The sequence below is a fragment of the Rhinopithecus bieti genome, unplaced genomic scaffold (assembly GCF_001698545.2).
Source record: "Rhinopithecus bieti isolate Rb0 unplaced genomic scaffold, ASM169854v2 scaffold_33021, whole genome shotgun sequence".
Taxonomy (NCBI): domain Eukaryota; kingdom Metazoa; phylum Chordata; class Mammalia; order Primates; family Cercopithecidae; genus Rhinopithecus; species Rhinopithecus bieti.
The window spans coordinates 72,943-96,121 of NW_016813941.1; the positions used below are offsets into that span (position 1 = coordinate 72,943).

The 23,179-nt window shown below is 45.1% G+C and overlaps 1 protein-coding gene across 1 annotated transcript; it reads right to left on the minus strand.

Annotated features, from left to right (window-relative positions):
• Nucleotides 1–3,708: 3,708 nt before the first annotated feature.
• CHRNA6 (cholinergic receptor nicotinic alpha 6 subunit) lies at nt 3,709–23,000 on the minus strand. Its single transcript, XM_017849114.1, has 7 exons — nt 22,970–23,000; nt 19,541–19,647; nt 15,786–15,925; nt 9,814–9,858; nt 8,019–8,128; nt 6,937–7,915; nt 3,709–4,385 (listed from the first exon to the last, which is right to left on the minus strand). Exons 1-7 carry the CDS (start codon nt 22,993–22,995, stop codon nt 4,254–4,256), a joined length of 1,539 nt encoding a protein of 512 aa, XP_017704603.1. The 5' UTR covers nt 22,996–23,000; the 3' UTR covers nt 3,709–4,253.
• Nucleotides 23,001–23,179: the final 179 nt, after the last annotated feature.

Genomic DNA, 23,179 nt, shown 5'->3' on the forward strand with positions numbered 1-23,179 from the left:
TTAAATAGACATTTCTCCAAAGAAGATATACAAACGGCCGGTAAGCACATGAAAAAATGCTCAACATTGCTAATCATTAGGGAAACACAAAACAAAACCATCATGAGACATCACCTCTTACCCATTAGGATGGCAACTGCCAAAAACCCCAGAAAATAACAAATGTTGGTGAGGATGCCGAGAAATCGAAACCCTTGTGCACTGCTGGTGGGAATATGTAAAATGGTGCAGCCCTGTGGAAAACAGTACAATGATTCCTCAGAAAATTAAAAATAGAATAACAATAGGTACAAAGAAATAGAAAGATTGAATAAGATCTAGTATTTGCTAACACAACAGGGTGACTAGTAAAATATGATTTAATTGTACATTTAAAAATAACTAAAAGAGTATAATTAGATTGTAACACAAAGGACAAATGCTTGAGGTAACGGACACCCCATTTATAATAATCACCAATGTGATTATTACACATTGCACACCTATATAAAAATATCTCACATAACCCGTAAATATATACAAGTACTATGTACCCACAAAAATTAAAAATTAAATAATAGAATAACTATCTGATCCAACAATTTCACTTCTGAGTGTATACCTAAAATAACTGAAAGCAGCAACTCAGAATATTTGTAAGCCCAAGTTCATGGCAGCAGGCAAAAGGTAGAAGCAACCCAAGTGTCCACTGACAGGTGAATGGATACATAAAGTTCGGTAAATACACACAACACAATATTATTCAGCCTTGAAAAGGAAAGAAATGTTGACACATACCACGATATAGATGCACCTTGAAGCTGTTTACACTATGTGAAATAAGCCAGTCACAAAAGGACAAACACAATATGATTCCACTTACATGAGGTACCCAGGGTGGTCAAATTAATAGAGACTGAAAGTAGAATGGGGGTTGCCTGTGAGGTAGGAGAGAAGGAGCAGTAATTGCTTACTGGGTACAGGGTTTCAGTTTTGCAGGACAAAGAGTTATGGAGATGGATGGTGCTGAAGGTTGTACAACAACATGAAGGCATTATGGGCTGGGTGTGGTGGCTCACGCCTGTAACCCCAGCACTTTGGGAGGCCGAGGTGGGCGGATCACGAGGTCAGGAGATCAAGACCATTCTGGCCAACATGATGAAACCCCGTCTCTACTAAAACACAATTAGCCGGGCGTGGTGGTGCGTGCCTGTAGTCCCAGCTACTTGGGAGGCTGAGGCAGGGGAATCACTTGAACCCTGGAGGCGGAGGTTGCAGTGAGTGGAGATTGTGCCACTGCACTCCAGCCTGGTGACAGAGCAATACTCCATCTCAAAAAAAAAAAAAAAAAAAGGAAGGCATTTAATACCATTGAACTGGATCCTTAAAAATGGCTAAGATAGGAAATTTTACATTATATGATTTTACCACAGCTAAAAAAATGTAAATGAAATTAAATATTGATTGGGCTTAGTAATAAAAAATAAAGTATTGGGTAACAACCTATCCTCTATAAAGACAGGAAGATAAAAGGTAGGTACTACGGTCACCAATATTACAGGGAATAAAAATGCTCTAAAATAGAGTCATTCAGGCTGGGTGCAGTGGCTCATGCCTGTAATCCCAGCACTTCGGGAGGTTGAGGTGGGTGGATCACTTGAGGTTAGGAGTTTGAGACCAGCCTGGCCAACATGGCAAAACTCCATCTCTACTAAAAGTACAAAAATTAGCCAGGCATGGTGCAGGCCCCTGTAATCCCAGCTACTCAGGAGGCTGAGGCAGGAAAATCGCTTGAACCTGGGAGGCGGAGGTTGCAGTGAGCCGGCATCGTGCCACTGCACTCCAGCCTGGATGACAGAGTGAGAGTCTATCTCAAAAAAATAAAGAAAGAAAGAATAAAAAATAAAATAGAGTCATTCAAATTCAAGACCTCTGCCTAATGTCCTACAGAGAACCTCAAGCTCCAGCAGAAAAAAGACAAAGAAGAATTCACATGGTAGTCACAAAAATTACGATGTACCAACACAATGTTAATTATGCCATCATATAAATTATACTTCAAGACTCTGTAAAGGAGAATGTTGCTGATATTATGTTTTAAGGAAACAGCATTGCAAGGTAAAATTGAAGTGTTTGCATACAGACAAAGACTAGAAGGGAAAAGGCACAAATGAAATTATTTCCTTTGCTAGATTTGATTTATTGTTTTCTGCCTTAAAATACATGTTTTAAAGTGTTATAATATTTATATGACAAATAAGAAGATAATCAGAGTATGATAAAACAGAATTCCCAAGCTTCTCCCTCTCAGAAAAGTAATTGCTCCAAACGCTCCAAGATTATAATTCCTTATAGAAGAAATATGCATGTGGCATTGGACCCAACTTAAAACTCAAAACCTAAATGAAAAATTTAAAAAAGAAATAACTTAGGCCAGGCGCTGCGGCTCATGCTTGTAATCCCAGAATTTTGGGAGGCCGAGGCAGGCAGATCACCTGGGATCAGGAGTTTGAGACCAGCCTGATCAACATGGAGAAATCCCATCTCTATTAAAAATATAAAATTAGCTGGGCATGATGGCACATGCCTGTAATCCCAGTTACTCAGGAGGCTGAGGCAGGAGAATCGCTTGAACCCACGAGGTGGAGGTTGCAGTGAGCCCAGATCGCGCCATTGCACTCCAGCCTGGGCAACAAGAGTGAAACTTTGTCTCAAAAAAAAAAAAAAGAAAAGAAATAACTTTATTTTCAATATCAGTACAATGAAGAAATGAAAACTGCTGATGAAAAAAGACTAGACGTCTGGGCGTGGTGGCTCACGCCTGTAAATCCTGGCACTTTGGGAGGCTGAGGCGGGTGGATCACTTGAGGTCATGAGTTCGAGACCAGCCTGGCCAACATGGTGAAATCCCGTCTCTACTAAAAATACAAAAATTAGCCGGGTGTGGTGGCACACACCTGTAGTCCTAGCTACTCGGGAGGCTGAGACAGGAGAATCACTTGAACCGGGGAAATCAGAGGTTGCAGTGAGCTGAGATTGAGCCATCACACTCCAGCCTGGGTGTCGCAACAAGACAGTGTCTCCAAAAAAAAAAAAAAAAAAAAAAATTAAAAGACTAGAAAGACAACTTTTTCCAACCCACAACAAAGTGGTTGCTTTAGGCTTGCCTGGCCATGTCACGTCATGTTCTCCTATTCTGGTTGCTCTAGTGACATTCCCCAGATGACATCTGGCCTGCAGTCTTCATAGCTACTACTTTTCCTAAGAAGCTACAAGCACTTGTAGGTTATGGGAAAGAACCCATTGCTGTCACCCTTGCAATGCCTAGCACAGTGCTGGGTTTCCACTCAAGCTTCTTGCCAGATGAATGCTAAGCAAATACAGCCTGTTGAGAAAGACTCTATCTGGAAGCTTTTATTTATTGATTTATTTTTGAGACAGAGTCTCACTCTGTCACTCAGGCTGGAGTGCAGTGGTGTGATCTTGGCTCACTGTAGCCTCAACCTCCCAAGCTCAAGCAATCCTCCCCACATCAGCCTCCCAAGTCGCTAGGACCACAGGTGCAAAACACCACAGTGGCTATTGTTTTTAATTTTGTAACACAGGGTCTCCCTATGTTGCCCAGGCTGGTCTCGAATTCCTGGGCTCAAGCAATTCTCCTTCCTCAGCCTCCAAAGTGCTGGGATTACAGGTGTGAGCCACCACACCTGGCCAAACTGTTTTTTTAAAAAAACAAACAATCTGTATCAAATAATGCTGAGGGGGGTGAGCTACATCACAGAGACATGCACAAGAAATCAAGGATGCAATAGTTCACAAATATTGTTCACAAATGTTGCAAGGTCCAATTCCCGGAGTTCACCTGTCACATGTCATAATACTAAGAAACAGCAACCGCTGGAGGTAAAGCAGAACTTCTTAGTGTGGCTTGATGTAAATTACATAGTTAGGCTGTATTGTAAGTCATTCGTGTCCTTGGAAGCCAAACACACAGACATGAGAAAACTGACCTGATACTGTAGCCGTGGGTGCTGCCCAATCTGGGCACTAACGTCGTACTAACAACGTCGCAACACTTCTCACTTCTCCCCCTGTGCTACACTGGAGGATATTCCGCCTCCTGAGGTGCAAGAAAGTCCTCTTTTTCCATCTAGCCATCAGCTGTAGCAGATGGGGGACTTGGGTGGGAAGCCTTTGCGTTCCTTTCCTTGTGGCAGGGAATGCAGAACAAATATGGTGTCTGTAGATTTCTGAACATAAAGGTAAAATACATTTTAAGATTTTCCTGTGTTCCCAAGTAGTGGCTGTAGAAATAGCCCTGCAGTTCCAAACACACAGACAATTATAAATACCCAAAGAAATACTCTGTCCACCACCATGGCCACGTATTTCCAGTCATCTTCTACCTGAAATGCAAACAAAAATTAAGAGCTGTTTTAAAAAACCAAAATCATAAGAAACATGTGTCGTTTCATCAATAAGCTGCCTCTTTTTCAAAGAAGGTTTCTCCGGCACATTTTAAAGCAAATATTAGCCAGGCAGGCAGATCACCTGAGGTCAGGAGTTCGACACCAGCCTGGCCAACATGGTGAAACCCCATCTCTACTAAAAATACAAAAATTAGCCAGGTGTGGTGGCATGTGCCTGTAGTCCTAGCTACTCAGGGGTCTGAGGCAAGAGAATCGCTTGAACCGAGGAGGTGGAGGTTGCAGCAAGCCAAGATCACATCATTGTACTCCAGCCTGGGTGACAGAGTAAGACTCCATTTCGAAAAATAAATAAATAAAATAAAATAAAATAAAGCAAATATTGATATTTGGTGAATCCACGTCTCCTGTATAGGACACATAAGAAATTTTGTTTCGTCTGCAGAGGGCGAATGCACAGCCTCCGTGAAAGCCTCAGACAGCAGAGTCTGCGGCAAAGCCCTGACTCCGTGGGTCCCCAGGGACTTTCCCAACTGCAAGAGACACTACTGAGAAGCAGCTGCTCAGAGAGCTAGACTCATGCTTTGCAACGCTGGGTAGTCTGGCTTCATGGTAAGTCTGAGGAATGAGTTTGAGGCAGCGGGTATCGCTGGGGGTGCAGGACATGGGGTATGATTGAGAACCACTTTATCAGGAATAGGCAGCCCTCTAGCCCTCAAAGGGATGCTGGCCATGGAGAGCTGGTTGTGTTTCTCCCAGTTCCTGACCCTCCAGCCTTCTGCCACTGTCTCTGTACTTGTGTCTTGAGAGCCCTAACTGGTAGTGATTAAGTCAACAGCAGCTGTTTCTTAGATTAAAAAAAAAAAAAAAAAAAAAATGTTAGGGACAGGATTTTGCTGTGTTGCCCAGGATGAAGTGCAGTGGTGCAATTGTGGCTCACTGAAACCTGGAACTCCTGGGCTCAAGCAATCCTCCAGCCTTAGCCTCCCAAGTAGCTGGGACAAAAGACTTGGCAAATTTTTAAAAATTTGTTTTTTAGAAACGGGGTCTCAATATGTTGCCCAGGCTAGTCTCAAACTCCTGGCCTTACTTAATTCTCCAGCCTTGGCCTCCAAAAGTGCTGCAATTACAGCCATGCGCCACCATGCCCCGCTAATTTTTGTATTTTTTGTAGAGAGAGGGTCTTCTTTTAAATTGTATGAAGGTGAATTTTTCTGGGCTCTCTTGTCCCGTGACACATCGCATGACAGCCATTCACAGCATCCTCCTTCTACACCAACAGGGCGGACTTTCGGTCTCACAGCATCCTTTCACTAGAAGTGATGGCTGCCAGCAGCTGCAGTCTGAAGTCAAACCCAGACACCTGACCCAAGTTTCAGACGCCCTCCACTAGTCACCCACATGGTGTGGGAAATTGGCATGATTCTCTTGAGCTGTCTTTGGAGGCTGAGGGAGGCGCATGCTGCTATAGTTAGACTCTGGGCAGCAGAAGCAAGAGTACGTGAATGCTAAAAATATCCCTGGGGCTCATTTCACCAGCACCTAAATCCCTCTCAAGTAGGACAAGTGGAGCCAGAGCTGCCGGAGCAAACGCACTCCTTCCCTCTCCCACATCTCCCAGCACCCCCAGGCTGCACGCTACTCTGAACTCATTTCTCCTTCTCTCTGGGGCAGCTTTTCTCTTTCTACCTTTTTATTTGCTGCTGTTTCTTGTGCAGGGGCTTTTTTTTTTTTTTTTTTTTTTCTGAGACAGGACCCTGATCTGTCGTCTATCTCCCAGGCTGCAGCCTCAAACTCCTGGGCTCAAGCAATCCTCCCACCTCAGCCTCTTGAGTGGCTGGGACTACAGGTAGGCACTAACATGCCTGCTAATATATTTTTTTTTTTTGGTAGTTCAAGGTCTCGCTATGTTGCTCACGCTGAGGTTATTGGTTTCATTAACTGAGGTTGCCCTGAGTTTGTTTGTTTGTTTATATTTTTGAGATGGAGTCTCGCTCTGTCATCCAGGCTGGAGTGCAGGGGTGTGATCTCGGCTCACTGTAACCTCCACGTCCTGGGTTCAAGAGATTCTCCTGCCTCAACCTCCCAAGTAGCTGGGATTACAGGCCTGTGCCACCATGCCTGGTTAATTTTTATATTTTTAGCAGAGACGGGGTTTCCCCATGTTAGTCATGCTGGTCTCAAACTCCTGACCTCAGGCGATCTGCCCACCTTGGCCTCCCAAAGTGCTAGGATTACAGGGGTGAGCCACGTGCCTGGCCCTGAATGTTTATTTTAAGCAAATTTTACTTGAGTTCACATTTCTGGAGGTGGAGATTTGCTCTAGGGCTGTTGCACCTGACCCCACTCCACTGGTAGGTGTGACCCTGTCAGTCCACCCATAACCACACAATAACAGAGCCAGGTCTCAGAGCAAGGCTGCAGGACCCTCTCAGGGACAACACTCACACTGAAGGTCTGACTGTGCCTCCAGAGTGCCCATAGGCTGCGAAAGGTGCAGGCAGGCTGGGTGGAGGGAACACACATTTACCTCCTTGGTTTCACTGTGGCTCTTCATGTTTTCTGCTATGAACTGAACACTGTTGATCACATCTCCAACTTCAGGCGAGTGCTCCGAATTTTCCACCATCCACTGTAACGGCTGATGACTTAATCTTCTCTTGCTGGTGGCAAGTTCATTTGATTTGTGATAGTGGAAGCATTCTTTAAGATGTCTGGGTTCCCCAAGGCTTGCAAACTTGCCTTTGGCAGGCCTCCTGGCAAGGCCTCTGGGCACTGTATCAGAGCCTGTGCCCCTTGTCTTGTCCAGAGGCCACCTCATCAGCAGGACTTGGGGCAGCAGCTTCAGGAAAACTGTCTTCACCCACCTCGGCACAGTGTGCGTGGTTGGGGTGCGGTAGTGTATGTTCAACACAAACACAGTCACCACGATGGACAGTGTGACAAAGATCATGGTAAACAGCAGGTACTCACCCACCAGTGGGACCACCAGAGATGTGGACGGGATGGTCTCTGTGATGACCAGCAAAAACACAGTCAGAGAAAGCAGGACTGAAATACAAAGCGTCACTTTTTCACCACAGTCCGAAGGAAGGTAAAAGACCAACACGGTTAGAAATGAAATAAAGAGACAGGGGATGATCAGATTAATTGTGTAAAACATTGGCAATCTTCTAATGTAGAAAGAATAGGTTATATCTGTGTATATCTCTTCACAACAGTTGTATTTGATATCATGTTTGTAGCCAGAGGCATCAATAATTTCCCATTCACTGTTTTCCCAAAAATCATTCATATCCACTTTTGATCCAATGATTAGAAGATCAATTTCAGCTTTGTCATACGTCCAGGAACCAAATTTTAGGGAACAGTTTTGATGATCAAAAGGGAAAAAGGTGATATCCATAGGGCAGGAACTCTTAAAAATAGCTGGTGGAGTCCAGATTATCATGCCATTGTATTTAAGAAGAGCTTTTGTCTTGCCTTCGACTTGGAAGTCACCAACAGCACTGCAAAGCAAGTCAGACACCATTAGTAACACTCCCTTTGCTATAGGCCAGAATATACCAACAGCAGCTTTGGAAAGAGGCTACAGTGGTCAGAGACCCATACTTGTTATAGAGAACAATGTCGGGCTTCCAAATCTTATCCGCGGGAACGCGAAGAGTCTCAATGCCATCATATTCCACTGGATCCCAGCGCAATTTATAATCATTCCAGATCTAAAATAAATAGAAATTGGCTTTTAAAATTTCTTAATAACTTTCTGGCTAGGCACGGTGGCAGATCACTTGAGGTCAGGAGTTCAAGACCTGGCCAACATAGTGAAACCCCGTCTCTACTAAAAATACAAAAATTAGCTGGGTGTGGTGGCACGTGCCTGTAGTCCCAACTAGTGGGAAGGCTGAGGCAGGAGAATCACTTAAACCTGGGGGTCAGAGTTTGCAGTGAGCTGAGATCATGTTACCGTACTACAGCCTGGGTGACAGAGTGAGACTATCTGGAAAAAAAAAATTGTTTCTTAATATCTTTCTTCCAATGTTAACTTTATGATGGTTCAACAGTTGTTTTTGAAAAAAGAATACATTCGGCCGGGCATGGTGGCTCACACCTGTAATCCCAGCACTTTGGGAGGCCGAGGTGGGCAGATCACGAGGTCAGGAGATCGAGACCATTCTGGCTAACACAGTGAAACCCCGTCTTTACTAAAAATAAAAATAAATAAATAAAAAAAAAAGCAGCCAGGCATGGTGGCAGTCACCTGTAGTCCTAGCTACTCGGGAGGCTGAGGTAAGAGAATGGTGTGAACCCGGGAGTCGGAGCTTGCAGTGAGCCGAGATCGCACCACTGCACTCCAGCCTGGGCGACAGAACAAGACTCCGTCTCAAAAAAAAAAAAGTAAAAAGAATACATTCTTATTTGAAGAATGCCTTGGTTTCTATCAAAATCTGGACAATTTTATCCATGGGGGAACAGAGAACTAAATAGCTAAGCTGATTTAGGCAAATATTTCGTTAGATAATTATGTATTGACTATTAGTTAGCTGGTCAAAGTTTTAGGCTTAACTTCCATATTCCATGAGGTACGACACTCACACTGGAGTGGCAACCCATTTCTAATATCAAAAAGTTCAAGGGTATGATGATAAGTTTTGGATTTTTTTTTTAACAAAATCTATATAAACGATTAAGACTTCCTTTCTGTTTTTTGATTTTTTTTCAAGACAGAGTCTTGTTCTGTTGCCCATGCTGGAACATAGTGGCGCAATCTCAGCTCACTGCAACTTCCGCCTCTTGGTTCAAGCAATTCTCCTGCTTCAGTCTCCCGAGTAACTGGGATTTTGGGCACCCACCACCACGCTGGGCTAATTTTGTATTTTTATTAGAGACAAGGGTTCACCATGTTGGCCAGGCTGGTCTCGAACTCCTGACCTCAGGTGATCCTCCTGCCTTGGGCTCTCACAGTGCTGGGATTACAGGCGTGAGCCACTGCACCCCTCCAAGACTTTCCTAAGGAAGAAGGGGTACGACTGATAAAACCAGCTGCTGGGAATCTCATGTACATGCTCCCAAGCTCAGCTACTGACTTCTCCAAGCCTGGTCAAGCAGGGATCAAAGAGCAGGCAAGCATCAGACCCGGGAGCTCAAGTTACAGAAAAGTGGAAGATCTGAGAGCAGCAACCAGGAAGGATGGAAATCTCTATGTCAGAAGGACCTCTGTCACTAGGTGTCTGCACCTGTGAAGCGTGCATCAAGTCAGCTATTACCAGAGCTGCATTTTAGGCTTTGGAGATGACCTAGAGGATAATATTTTATATTCTATAACCAGTTGGAGATGGAACAAGGTAGTGCTTATGGGTTTTATCTATTCGACACCATTAAGCCAACAGATGATATAGGCACATACGTGACGCAGCCACAAATTGGTTTCCATGATCTGGTTTACTTCATCCTGCGAAGAAGAAATAATATTTTTAGCCTCAAATGTGCTTGCCATAGAGGTGAGTCTCAGAGCAAAAATTACAACTAAGAAGAACCAAATCTGACATATTCACGCCAGTGAAAGAAGACTTAAAGGCAACGTGTGAAAGCATTCAGCATGCAAGCAGAAATGCAGCATTTTCACATCTGGCTCCAGCCCTGTGCATTTTGAGAGGAAATGTGGCTTTAAACTCTTTCACAGCTGATTTAAGTCACACCTCTTCTGTGAAGTACTTCTGATCTCTGCAGCCCATCAAGTTTTCTAGTTCCATGAAAGGAAGGAAAGAAAAGAAGGGCGACAGCAGGAAGGAGGGAGGGAGATGCTGCAGATAGTGGTGGGGATTCCAACCCTGCAGTGTTTTTGCCTGTTTCCTAAATGCCTCCCATCCCCGACTGTGCCTCAGGGCTCTCCAGGCTCTGAGTCCTGAGACCCCTGCCCTGGGATTCTACCTTAAAATGTCAGCCTCAGCCGGCCGGGCACAGTGGCTCACACCTGCAATCCCAGCATTCTGGGAGGCCGAGGCGGGTGCATCACCTGAGGTCAGGAGTTCGAGACCACCCTGGCCAACATGGTGAAACCCCATCTTTACTAAAAAATGCAAAAAATTAGCCGAGTGTGGTGGCAGGTGCCTGTAATCCCAGCTACTTGGGAGGCTGAGGCAGGAGAAGTGCTTGAACCCTGGAGGTGGAGTGAGCCGAGATCACACCATTGCACTCCAGCCCATGCGACCGAGCAAGACTCCATCTCAAAAAAAAAAAAGCCTCGGTCACCATGGAGTTTCCAGCTGGCAGTTGCTACTCACTCCCAGCCAAGCCACCACTTCGATCGTTCACTACACAAATATTTATTGAGTAACCACTATGTGCTCTATAAATATTGGGAATACTGCAGTAAGAGGATGGGAAAATGTCCTGCCTTCATGTGTCTTAGCTGTTAGATGGGGAGACATAAAATTACTAACAGATCTATACTATAACGTAAGAGAGCATTAGTCCTATGAGGACAAATAAAGGAGAAGGGAATGGTCCATGTGTGGACACAAACACACACACATATGCACACACATTCATGCACACGCAGACACGCACTCATGCACTCACACACTCATGCACACACATTCACATGTGCACACACACATTTACATGTGCACACACACTCATGGTATTCTCACACTCATGCACACACACACATGCACACTCACACACACACTCATGAACACACGCACTCACGCACACTTTCATATACCCACTAATGAATTCTCATACCAGGCATTTGTAACTCTCCACACATTATACCTCTCACACACAACTCATACATGGCACACTCCAACATACCACTTAGGCACCACAAACTCATGCCCCACACACTCATGCACATGGGACACACTCATACCACTCATGCACCAGTCATCCACATACTCTCACACTCACACTGGTGTACATGCACACACACACTCATGCACACACACGCTCATGCACACACGTGCACATAATCTCAAACACACATATCTATTTTAGATGGGATGGGCAAAGAAGGCTTCCTTGAGGAGGTAATGTTTAAGCAGATACTTAAATGACCAGAAGACAGTCAGGGCTGCGTGGAGAAAGAGCATTCCAGGTGACATTCCAAATGTAATGAGTTCCCCTAAGCTACCACCTCTCAGTGGCAGAACTACCAAAGACACATCTGGCATCTTGAGCAGCTTTACAGCCCAGCAGCCTGGTGGCTGTGGTACGTCCCCAGTGGCCAGCAGTAGATTCACAAGTCTTCCTCAGTCAACCTTACTTCCCAAGATACCCAGGCACCCTCCAGAGTAAATGAGCTCAGTGGTGGTGGCTGAGGGAGCCGTGTCCAGGCTCAGACACCAGCTTGCCCTGGGCCACGTGGCTGCCCTGCAGTTCTCTTCTCCCCCACTCCATCCCCACTGCTGCCCCTCCTGGAAAACTCTAAACAGAAACCCTGCTAGGCTTCCTCTTTCAAATGGGCCTGTGACAAGACAGGGTAAGCCCCGGGGTTTGAAAGATCAGCAAAGGAGTTGCAGTCATGGGTTTCCGTGAGTTCCAGGAAGCAAAGAAATTATCTGTACTTATCTATTGGTCAACCAATTCATGGCTTTACAATTACACAAGCCTGCGGTCAGTGCCTTCTGGTGATGAGCGTCCCCTTGCAATCTGCAGAGTCCAGCAGGGGCCGTGTCAATAAATCCACTCACTGTTGGTCAGGAATGGACTAGCCCTGCAGTCTCAGTTCCAGGAAGGCCTCGGGGGTGAGGGTATAAGCCCTAACTGCCCTCCAAAGCCTGCTTTGTCTCTGAATGAGCACACTGTGTTCAGAAAGCTGAGATCATTTGGCAACAGCCAACTCCACAGCCTCACTTCCACAGGCTCAGAGAAGCTCCAGGTGGTATGGACATGGCCCATGGGGGCCATCACCTTCAGAGATGTCAGCTGACCCTATGGAGCAGGACCTGTCTGGCAAGTCGTACTCTCTCCATCCAATTCCAGATCCCACCAATGGGCATGGCACTGCTATCACACGTCCCTGCTGGAGGAATCCAAAGACCCACAGCATCAACTCCATTCCTGGCGCCATCACCCTGTACCTCCTTCTTGGAAAAATCAATTCATTGACACGGCAGCTGCATCAAAGGAGGCTTTGAGTTATGATTTCAAATGGACTCATTTCTGGAGCAGCAGCAGACTCGGAGACTCAGATCAGAAAGGCCAAGTGGGCTGCATTACACCAAAGCTTTATCTTTGTCATTTCAGACATGCCAGGCCAGCATAAACACTGGATCCCTCCGAGGGGCACTTGGTCTTGCTCCTGCACTGAAAGAAACCAGAACACTTTCTGGCCAAGGTCATTTGCATGACACAAACACACTTCCAGGTACAGCCCTGTGCTCCAGAGCCAAGCTGGGGATCAGACAGAGGGCCCCGAGGCCTTCCAGAAGGGAGGGGCAACAAAGTTTCCCGGCTGTGCCACTTCTCTCCACCACCCCAAGTTCACCTGACAACACAGAGCTATTGCACTCCTGGGCATTTATCCCAGAGACATGGAGGTTTATATTCACACCAAAACCTGTACACAAATGTTCATAATAGCTTTATTTGCAATATACCAAAAACTGGAATCAGCTCAAATGTCCTTTAACAAGTTAATGGTTAAATAAAACACCGTAGTCCAAGTGTGGTGGCTCACACCTGTAATCCCCACTTTGGGAGGCCATGGTGGGCAGATCACTTGAGGTCAGGAGTTCAAGACCAGCCTGGCCAACATGGTGAAACCCCATCTCTACTAAATACACAAAAATTAGCCGGGCGTAGTGGTGCATGCCCGCAATCCCAGCTACTTGGGAGTCTGAGGCAGGAGAATCACTTGAGTCCTGGAGGCGTAGGTTGCAGTGAGCTGAGATCACGCCACTGCACTCCAGCCTGGGTGACAGAGTGAGACTGTCTCAAAAACAAACAAAACAAAACAAAACAAGCAAACAAACAAAAAAAGCACCCTGGAGTACTACTCAGCAACAAGAAGGAATGAACTACTGGTACACTCAGCAACTCGGAGGAATCTCTAAAGATGATGCTGAGGGAAAAACCCAGTCCCACAAGTTTACCTACTCTATGATTCCAGTTACATATGACATTGTTGAAATGAGAAGATTTCAGAATGGAAGGCAGATTAGTGGGGGAAACGGGCAGAGTCTACAAGGGATCCTCTGTTATTTCTTACAACTGCATGTCAATCTATAATGATCTCAAGAAATAAAAATTCAATTTTAAAAACCTGCAGTTCCAAGTCTGCTTTACAGCTGGAGGTAGTCAATGAGATGGAAAGCAACAACTCTTACGGAAGTCACAGAAGTCTAGGATGTACACTTTGCCCTTTTCCTCCCTTCCTTCTGTTTCTTGCAAAGAATGTGAATGTGAGGATGGGAATACAGCAGTTATCTTGAACCATGAAGCAACACTGAGGGAAGAAGCCACGTACAAAGGGTGGTGAAACAGAAAGAAGGAAGGAACCTTGGTCACTGCTGCCTCATCTGGTTTATGCCTTTAGAATCACAGTCCGTTGGAGTGACATCCCCTGGAGCTGTGCGGTGCATAACCTGGGCAACTGAACATACATGTGCAACCACTAACACCGTGAAACTGACGGATATTAATCTCCTGGACTATTAATCTTTAGATTTCTGTTGTGTAAGAAAGGAATAAACTTTTTGTTTTGTAAAGGCTGTGGGTTTTCTTTTAATATCTGATACTTGCAACCAAATGTAAATGCCAAAATCTGCATTTACCAGCCATTTCACCCCCATCTTCAGAATAACCTCCTGCAAGGGCGTGTCCAGCAGGGTTATGGAGTGATGCCATGCAGTGAGGTGGCCCTCACAGACTTCAGAGGAAACTCAGTTCAGCTCTCAGTTCACAACAACCTAGTACATAGCAAGAACTGCTTCCAGCCCAGCAGGAGACCAGGAACCAGGACAAAGCTACTGGAGTTGGGAAAGGGTTTAGAACAGGCACCAAATAAATACTCACTAAAGGATGGGAGGGCGCATCCAGGTAAGGGGAAACATCTGGCTTTATTTTTTTCAGCCAGTGCATGCACACTTCCAAGCCTGGGTCACAGACAGAGGACCGGGCCAGGGTTGGTTTCATCCACTGGGAAGTATGGACTGGAGAATGTGGTGGGGTCTGACTCATGCCTGTCATTAGGGTCTTTCCCCAGGTGTACCCAGAAGAGTCACCGCCACCTCACCCACAGAGCAAAGTCTGGGAGGAAGGAGGCCCCTTCACTATCCATGGCTGGGGCTGACTTGATGGGCAGGGCTCCCCTCCGCGTGCTGTAGTCTCAAGAACGCTCCAGTGCCCCTCTCTGGAGACACTTCAGACATCCCTTGCTTCTTAAGCCTGCATCTTCCTGGAATTTGGTCTGAGCCCTGGAGCCCAGACCTTCCTGACTCAAGAGTACAGGCCTCGCCACTTCCTCTCCCTGCAATGGGAGAGCAAAGATTACCCAAAAGAAAGAGCTCCAGTCCTACTTGCCCTTGAAGACGGTAGCAAGGAATTAAATTAAGATCCTCAAATTCCCATCCTTCTTTTTTTTTTTCCAAGGCTAAATGGAAACTGCATTTTTTTCGTTCTCATAACATAGAAGACTTAAAGCAATTTTTTTTCCCTGCTCTGTTGCCCAGGCTGGAGTGCAGTGGTGCAATCTTGGTTCACTGCAGCCTTGACCTCCTGGGCTCAAGCAATCCTCCCACCTCAGCCTTCCTAGTAGCAGGGACTATAGGCACGTGCCACCATACCTGGCTAATTTTTGCATTTTTGTAGAGACAGGAGCTTGCTATGTTGCTCAGGCTGGTCTCGAACTCTTCAGCTCAAGGGATACGCCTGCTTCAGCCTCCCAAAGTGCTGGGATTACAGGGGTGAGCCACCACGCCTAGCCTTAAAGCAATTTTTTAACTGTGGAGTGAAAAAGGCATGAGCTTTGGATTTAAATCTCAATTTTGTCATTTTGTAGTTGTAGTTAAGTGACCCTGGGAAAGTCACTTAACTGAGCTTCCATTTCCTCAGCAGTGAGATGAAGATGTTGTGTTGGCCACACAGTTGTTAACAGGCGTCTGGTGCACAATGGGTGCCCCATGAAGTTAGCTGCCTTTCACTCCCCTGCAACTTTTTGATTCATAAACTGGTTCTGAAAGCACTTCAAGGAAAAACACTGCCTCACACAGACAGGTACAGCATTGGTGAGAAAAGTGCCTGCCTCCCAAATGGATGGCTTTGAAGGGCCAGATCTCTGTAGATCTGCGTTTATCTGTGTTTCTAAAATTCCTTCATTTACCGCCTGCAAAAGCGTAACAATGCTGGGGAAAGCTCTGATCAGATGGCACTCACCACGTTGGCCAGCTGGGTGATGGCCACTTCAAAGTGCACCGTGACAGGGTCAGAAACGTTTTCCACGGGCCTGATGAACTGGTTGTAATGAGAAAACAGTTTGTGGAAGAGTCTCTCCTCAGTTGCACAGCCCGCACAGCCTGTGAGGCCAAACAGAGGGGAGAGTTAAAGCCAGCCGGGCCACTGGCCACTGCAGAGATTCTAGGCAATTCTTCCCGGGCCCTGTGGGGAGTGGATGTCCCAACTCATGACTGTATCCTGGTGTTGTCCCCACCTGTGCATGCTCCACCAGTGTCCATCTCACCCTACCCTCTATGCCTCAGCTGTTCACCTTTACAATGGAGATAAAAAGAGTAATGCCTGAATTTCAGGACTAGAGCAATATCAAAGAAAATTATGTTGGTCAGAGCATTTCTTAAAGTCTAAGGCACTGCAGATATAAAGGAGTAGACACAAGGCTTGGAATCTTGGCTTATGTCACTGAAGTAACTCGCAGTCTTACTGATGGCACTAGACCCTTTCCAGTAATTCAGGAAAATCCTATCCTTTCTTGTCTAAAATACTGAATCAACTAACATCTGTACCTACACCAGCAAGGCGCTTAGCTGGGGAATCTTCACCAAGGAAACTGTAATAACTAGTAATTTCATGACGGTCTTTGCAAGTCATGTTCTTTTAAAACATCAACTTTGAAGACATGAACAGACACTTCTCAAAAGAAGACATTTATGTGGCCAAGAAACATGAAAAAAAGCTCAACACCGATCATTAGAGAAACGCAAATCAAAACCACAATGAGATATCATCTCACGCCAGTCAGAATGGCAATTATTAAAAAGTCAAGAAATCTGTTGATGCTGGAGAGACTATGGAGAAATAGGAATGCTTTTACACTGTTGGTGAGAGTGTAAATTAGTTCAACCATTGTGGGAGATGATGTGGCGATTCCTCAAAGACCTAGAACCTGAAATACCATTTGACCCAGCAATCCCATTACTGGGTATATACCAAAGGAATATAAATCATTCTATTATAAAATACATGCATGCGTATGTTCACTGAAGCACTATTCACAATAGCAAAGACATGGAATCAACCCAAATGCCCATCAATGATAGACTGGATAAAGAAAATGTGGTATAGGCTGGGCGCAGTGGCTCACGCTTGTAATCCCAGCACTTGGGGAGGCCGAAGCGGGCAGATCACGAGGTCAGGAGATCAAGACCATCCTGGCTAACACGGTGAAACCCCGTGTCTACTAAAAATACAAACACTTAGCCGGGCGTGGTGGTGGGCGCCTGTAGGCCCAGCTACTTGGAAGGCTGAAGCAAGAGAATGGCATGAACCTGGGAGTCTTGAAGTGAGCTNTTCAACCATTGTGGGAGATGATGTGGCGATTCCTCAAAGACCTAGAACCTGAAATACCATTTGACCCAGCAATCCCATTACTGGGTATATACCAAAGGAATATAAATCATTCTATTATAAAAATACATGCATGCGTATGTTCACTGAAGCACTATTCACAATAGCAAAGACATGGAATCAACCCAAATGCCCATCAATGATAGACTGGATAAAGAAAATGTGGTATAGGCTGGGCGCAGTGGCTCACGCTTGTAATCCCAGCACTTGGGGAGGCCGAAGCGGGCAGATCACGAGGTCAGGAGATCAAGACCATCCTGGCTAACACGGTGAAACCCCGTGTCTACTAAAATACAAACACTTAGCCGGGCGTGGTGGTGGGCGCCTGTAGGCCCAGCTACTTGGAAGGCTGAAGCAAGAGAATGGCATGAACCTGGGAGTCTTGAAGTGAGCTTGAAATGAGACAAGATCATGTCACTACACTCTAGCCTGGGCGACAGAGCGAGACTCTGTCTCAAAAAAAAAAACAAAAGAAAGAAAATGTGGTATATATGTACCATGCAATACTATGCAACCATAAAAATGAACAAGATCATGTCCTTTGCAGGGACATGGATGGAACTTGAAGCCGTTATCCTCAGCAAACTAACACAGGAACGAAAAGCCAAGCACTGCATGTTCTCACTTAAAAGGGGGAGCTGAACAATGAGAACACATGGACACAGGGAGGGGAACATCACACACTAGAGCTTCTTGAGGGGGTCCAGGGAGGAAGAGCATTAGGAAAAATACCTAATGCATGCTGGGCTTAATACCTAGGTGATGGGTTGATCTGTGCAGCAAACCACCATGGCACACGTTTACCTGTGTAACAAACCTGCACATCCTGCCCATATACCCCAGAACTTAAAATAAAACAGAAATCAACTTTGAAATTCAGTTATTGTGGAGATTTCTGAGAATGCAAGGTTTTTAAGGCAAATTTACTTGAAACTTTTTTTTTTTTTGAGATGGAGTCTCGCTCTGTTGCCCAGGCTGGAGTGCAGTGGCACGATCTCGGCTCACTGCAAGCTCCACTTCCCAGGTTCACACCACTCTCCTGTCTCAGCCTCCCAAGTAGCTGAGACTACAGGCGCCCACCACCAAGCCCAGCTAATTTTTTATATTTTAAGTAGAGATGGGGTTTCACTGTGTTAGCCAGGATGGTCTCAATCTCCTGACCTCGTGATCCGCCTGCCTCAGCCTCCCAAAGTGCTGGGATTACAGGTGTGAGCCACCATGCCCAGCCATTTGAAACGTTTTTAAAAGTTGAAATTGGTTCTTAAATAACAGCACTTTCATTCACTAAATTCTAGACAATAACTTTATGCATATCTCTTCGTATTTTTCCAAGAAAACCTTAAAAGTGGGGTTACTTGTCCTCATTTGACATAATTGATTTCATTACTACCTCCTCTACATTTTCCCTCACAGAATTTAAATTTGATACCTAACGTAGGACGCCACAAATTTCCCAAAGGGATTTATACATTGAAGGAAAAAAAAATGGAAAGGGATTGAAAAGTTCATCAGGCAACATGAATGGAAAGATCTCTGTTAAATTACTAAATGGAAAGAGTTGCCTGACGAATGCCTTTGGAAACACCGAAATGCTAGAGTTTTAGCAGGAAGGACAAATTTAAGGTAAAACATCATTCTTGCCATTGTAATTAATCATGCTAAATGTATTTCTCCATGGCAGACAACACATAATCCTCATTACCCATTTTCTTCCTCTTGAAGACTTTTTATAGCAGATAAACCCTCCATCAGCCTTGAAAAGCAAGTCCCCTGCAAACCTAACAGCATAAAAATGTGATTTTATTCAGCACAACAGCAGTGGTCCATTTCTAAGTTGTAACTTTTAAAATGGATGATCTTATTCATGGGATACGTTTCAGCATAATCATGTGATGTGTTTCCCAAAATGAACACAATTACCTACAAAATGGAAGAGTTCATTGACTGAGTAATAGTATCAGCTAACAAATATATTACCACTTTGAAAAAACATTAAACATAACTGCCAATAAATAAGTTCAATACAGCCACAGCAGATATCAATAGAAAACTGTATCATTTTTCTTATATTTTCATTGGGAAAAATAAAATAAAATATGGTTTGCACTATGTTTCATGGTCCTCTCCTCCCCACCGTACCCCTCAGATTTCATCTTTTGTTACACCTAATGCATAAAAACCAAATGGATTAATTAGCAGTTGTAACAGTGGTGGTTCCTATGCAGACCATAGAATCTTTTATTAATGTATCTTCTCAAGCACAACTAGAAAAGAGAGTAAATACATGTAGCTAAAAAGGAAATAGAAGATAAAGCAGAAATGAAACCTACCTTTAAAGAAAGGTGTGAACACACACAGCCAGAGACACAAGCCCCCGTGAAAGAATCCCTGCCCCTTGCTGGTCGGCATGGTCAAAACACACTTGGATTCCTTTTTTCTAGGCAAAGGATTGTGGAAAACAAAGAGCTATCAGTCAGCCACATGCATCCAACCTTGACATCATCAGAAGCCCACTGCAATCTGTGTGTGTCTTCTGAGAAATCAAAACATCCCCAGGACTTCACACAGTTACTCCCAGGATCAGAGACTGAGGCAGACATGAAGGGCGAATAAAAAGGATTTGATCTGATGTCAGATGAGTCATCACATTTCCTATCAGCCTAGATGTCTCTTCATGCAAGAAAGGGGAAGAAAAGCAGAAAGGAAATGCTGGGGCAGACAGGACCCTCAGAGGACGAGCACTTGTAAGTGGCTGAGATCTTTCTGTGGTACAATCTCAACCATAATCTTAGGGGAATTCACTGAGCTCCAACTACAGGTAAAGCTCACGCTAGGTACCAACAAGTTTGTTCTAACTCATGGAGTTCTCCAGTTAATCAAGGCTTAACCTTGTCAGAAAACTTTCTGCAATATGAATCCTCATTTCTCTCTTAATGAGTGCAGCTTGGAGAGAACAGAAGTTTGTTTTCGTTTTTCTGACTCCAGGGGTTCCAGTGCCTTGTTTTTCTGAGTTCAGTGATCATCCAGGACTAGAGACTAGATGTCAGAGAATGAGAAGAATGGATACCACCAGGATATTTCCACATTTATTTAAATATTCTTATTGTAAAGCATGGTGGATCACCTCCCGGGTTCACGCCATTCTCCTGTCTCAGCCTCCCGAGTAGCTGGCACTACAGGTGCCCACCACCACGCCCAGCTCATTTTTTGTATTTTTAGTAGAGACGGGGTTTCACTGTGTTAGCCAGGATGGTCTCCATCTCCTGACCTTGTGATCTGCCCGCCTCAGCCTCCCAAAGTGCTGGAATTACAGACGTGAGCCACGGCGCCCGGCCATGTCAGTGGGCTTCTAATTAATTGAGTCTCTGACCAGATATCAGTGTTGGTTAAAGAGTAGTTAGAACTGAAGAAAGACCAGGTGTGGTGGCTCATGCCTATAATCCCAGCACTTTGGGAGACCAAATCCCTTAAGCTCAGGAGTTTGAGACCAGCCTGGGCAACACGGTGAAACCCTGTCTCTACAAAAAATACACAAAACAGCTGGGCATGGTGGCATGCACTTGTAGTTCCACCTACTTGAGAGGCTGAGGTGGGAGGATCACCCAAGCCCAGGAGTTCAAGGCTGCAGACAGCCTTGATCATGTCACTTCACTCCAGACTGGGTGACAGAATGAGACACTTTCTCAAAAAAAAAAAAAAAAAAAAAAAAAAAAAAACACCCTAGAGGAGGAGTCCTTTGGAATACGCCAAAAGTCAGTGCTTGCTCCATTCTAGGAGTAGGCGAACTGCGTGCCACTATACCAAGGGTGCAGAGCAGGAGGATGGGGGTTTTCATGTCTGGAGGTTGCAGAAGAGCTCCCCAGAGGCAAGGAATGCAGGAGAGAGAATATGGACTCTGGAGTCAGACAAACCCAGAGCTGGACACTGGTCCTGAGACTTACCTGGGGGACATTGGGCAAGTCACTGAAGCTACCTCAGTCTGTCCTCATCAGAAAAATGTGATTAAATTTAGTAATATAAATCATTGAATCTCTCTCTACCAATTTTGCATGTAATTGTTATTCACTCTCTTGCCAGTTCAAATAGGTAACACAATATTTAAGTAAATCTTGGAGCCTCAGCTTGTAAGAAGAATACAGTTTAAGTGCTTATAAAGAAAACACATTCTCCATTCAAAGAATGCCCCCATCATCAGAAAAATGCTTGAGATTTGTCATTGAATTTACAGGTTTTCATCCTGCTCCAAACTCTTTGAAAATTGCAAAGATCAGGCCAGGCACAGTGGCTCAAGCCTGTAATCCCAGCACTTTGGGAGGCCGAGGCCTGAGGATCACTTGAGGTCAGGAGTTTGAGACCAGCCTGACCAACATGGTTGCTATTAAAAATGCAAACATTAGCTGGGTGTGGTGGCACTCGCCTGTAATCCTGGCTACTCGGGAGGCTGAGGCAGGAGAATTGCTTGAACCCAGGAGGTGGAAGCTGCAGTGAGCTGAGACCGTGCCATTGCACTCCAGCCTGGTGACAAAGTGAGACTCCATCTCAAAAGAAAAGAAAATTGCAGAGATGGAAGTTAAAAGCAAATACATGTATAGGGAAAAAATAAATATGTTTTCAAAAAATAAATTTAAAAAAACAGAAATTTAAAGACATTCTGTCGTTTCCTGATGTTACCTGATACTGCTTCATGTTCACATTCCAGGAATTATTTTTTGTTCAGCTATATTGTTTAAACAGTCTAAACTTTAGAGTGCTGTCCAAGGCTTAGTGAGGTGGAAAGGATGAAGGGAGCTGGAGGGATACACGGAACCCTGGACAGAAAGAGGCTGATTAATATTGGAAGAGCTTTGGTGTCTCCTGCCCCTTATTTCCCACTTCACATTACCCCTCATTCCTCATAGCCATTTTTAAAGGCAAATAAGAAGCAGCACTGGGTCTTAGCTTTTTCAGGTCCATGAGTCAGATTGAAACTATAGATCTTGCCGGGCATGGTGGCTCACGCCTGTAATCACAGCACTTTGGGAGGCCGAGGTGGGCGGATCACCTGAGGTCAGGAGTTCAAGACCGGCCTGGCCAACATAGTGAAACCCTGGCTCTACTAGAAATACAAAAACATTAGCCAGGTGTGGTGGTGTGCACCTGTAGTCCCAGCTACTCAGAGGGCTAAGGCAGGAGAATCACTTGAACCCAGGAGGTGAAGGTTGCAGTGAGCCGAGATCACGCCACTATACTCCAGACTGGGTGACAGAATGAGACTCTGTCCCAAAAAAAAAGAAAAAGAAAGAAGCTATGGATCCTATACCTCCCCATATACATACGCAGATTAAACAGAATTTTGCATATGACTTCTGGGAACTCACAGATTCATAAAAAACCAACCATAGTTGGTTTCATAGCTTCCCCCAGTATCTGTTCCCAGTCACTCTATACCATCCCTTTTAAAAAATCATACATTCTTGGGGCCAGGCACAGTGGCTCACACCTGTAATCCCAGCACTCTGGGAGGCTGAGGCGGGCGGATCACGAGGTCAGGAGATTGAGACCATCCTGGCTAACACGGTGAAACCCCATCTCTACTAAAAAATACAAAAAAAAAAATGAGCTGGGTGTGGTGGTGGGCGCCTGTAGTCCCAGCTACTTGGGAGGCTGAGGCAGGAGAATGGCGTGAACCTGGGAGGCGGAGCTAGCAGTGAGCTGAAATCGTGCCAGTGCACTCCAGCCTGGGCAACAGAGTGAGACTTCGTCAAAAAAAAAAATCATACCTTCTTGGCTGGGTGTGGTGGTGCATGACTGTAGTCCCAGTTACTTGGGAGGCTGAGATGAGAGGATCGCTGAGCCCAGGAGGCCAAGGCTGCAGTGAGTTGTGGTTGTATCACTGTACTCCAGTCTGGGCAACAGAGTGAGATGAGACCCGGCATCAAAAAAAATAACAATAATAATAAACAAACAATACATTCTAAAGAGCTAATGTA

What these genes read in the sequence shown, in the direction of transcription:
- CHRNA6 (XM_017849114.1), bottom strand. Translation starts at nt 22,995, where the DNA reads ATGCACCACCACACCCAGCCAAGAAG. An exon ending in CACCACACCCAGCCAAGAAG is followed by an intron (nt 19,648 to 22,969) that starts GTATGATTTTTT and finishes TCCTTTGCCTAG; the next exon opens with AAAAAAGGAATCCAAGTGTG. An exon ending in GTTCACACCTTTCTTTAAAG is followed by an intron (nt 15,926 to 19,540) that starts GTAGGTTTCATT and finishes TTGGCCTCACAG; the next exon opens with GCTGTGCGGGCTGTGCAACT.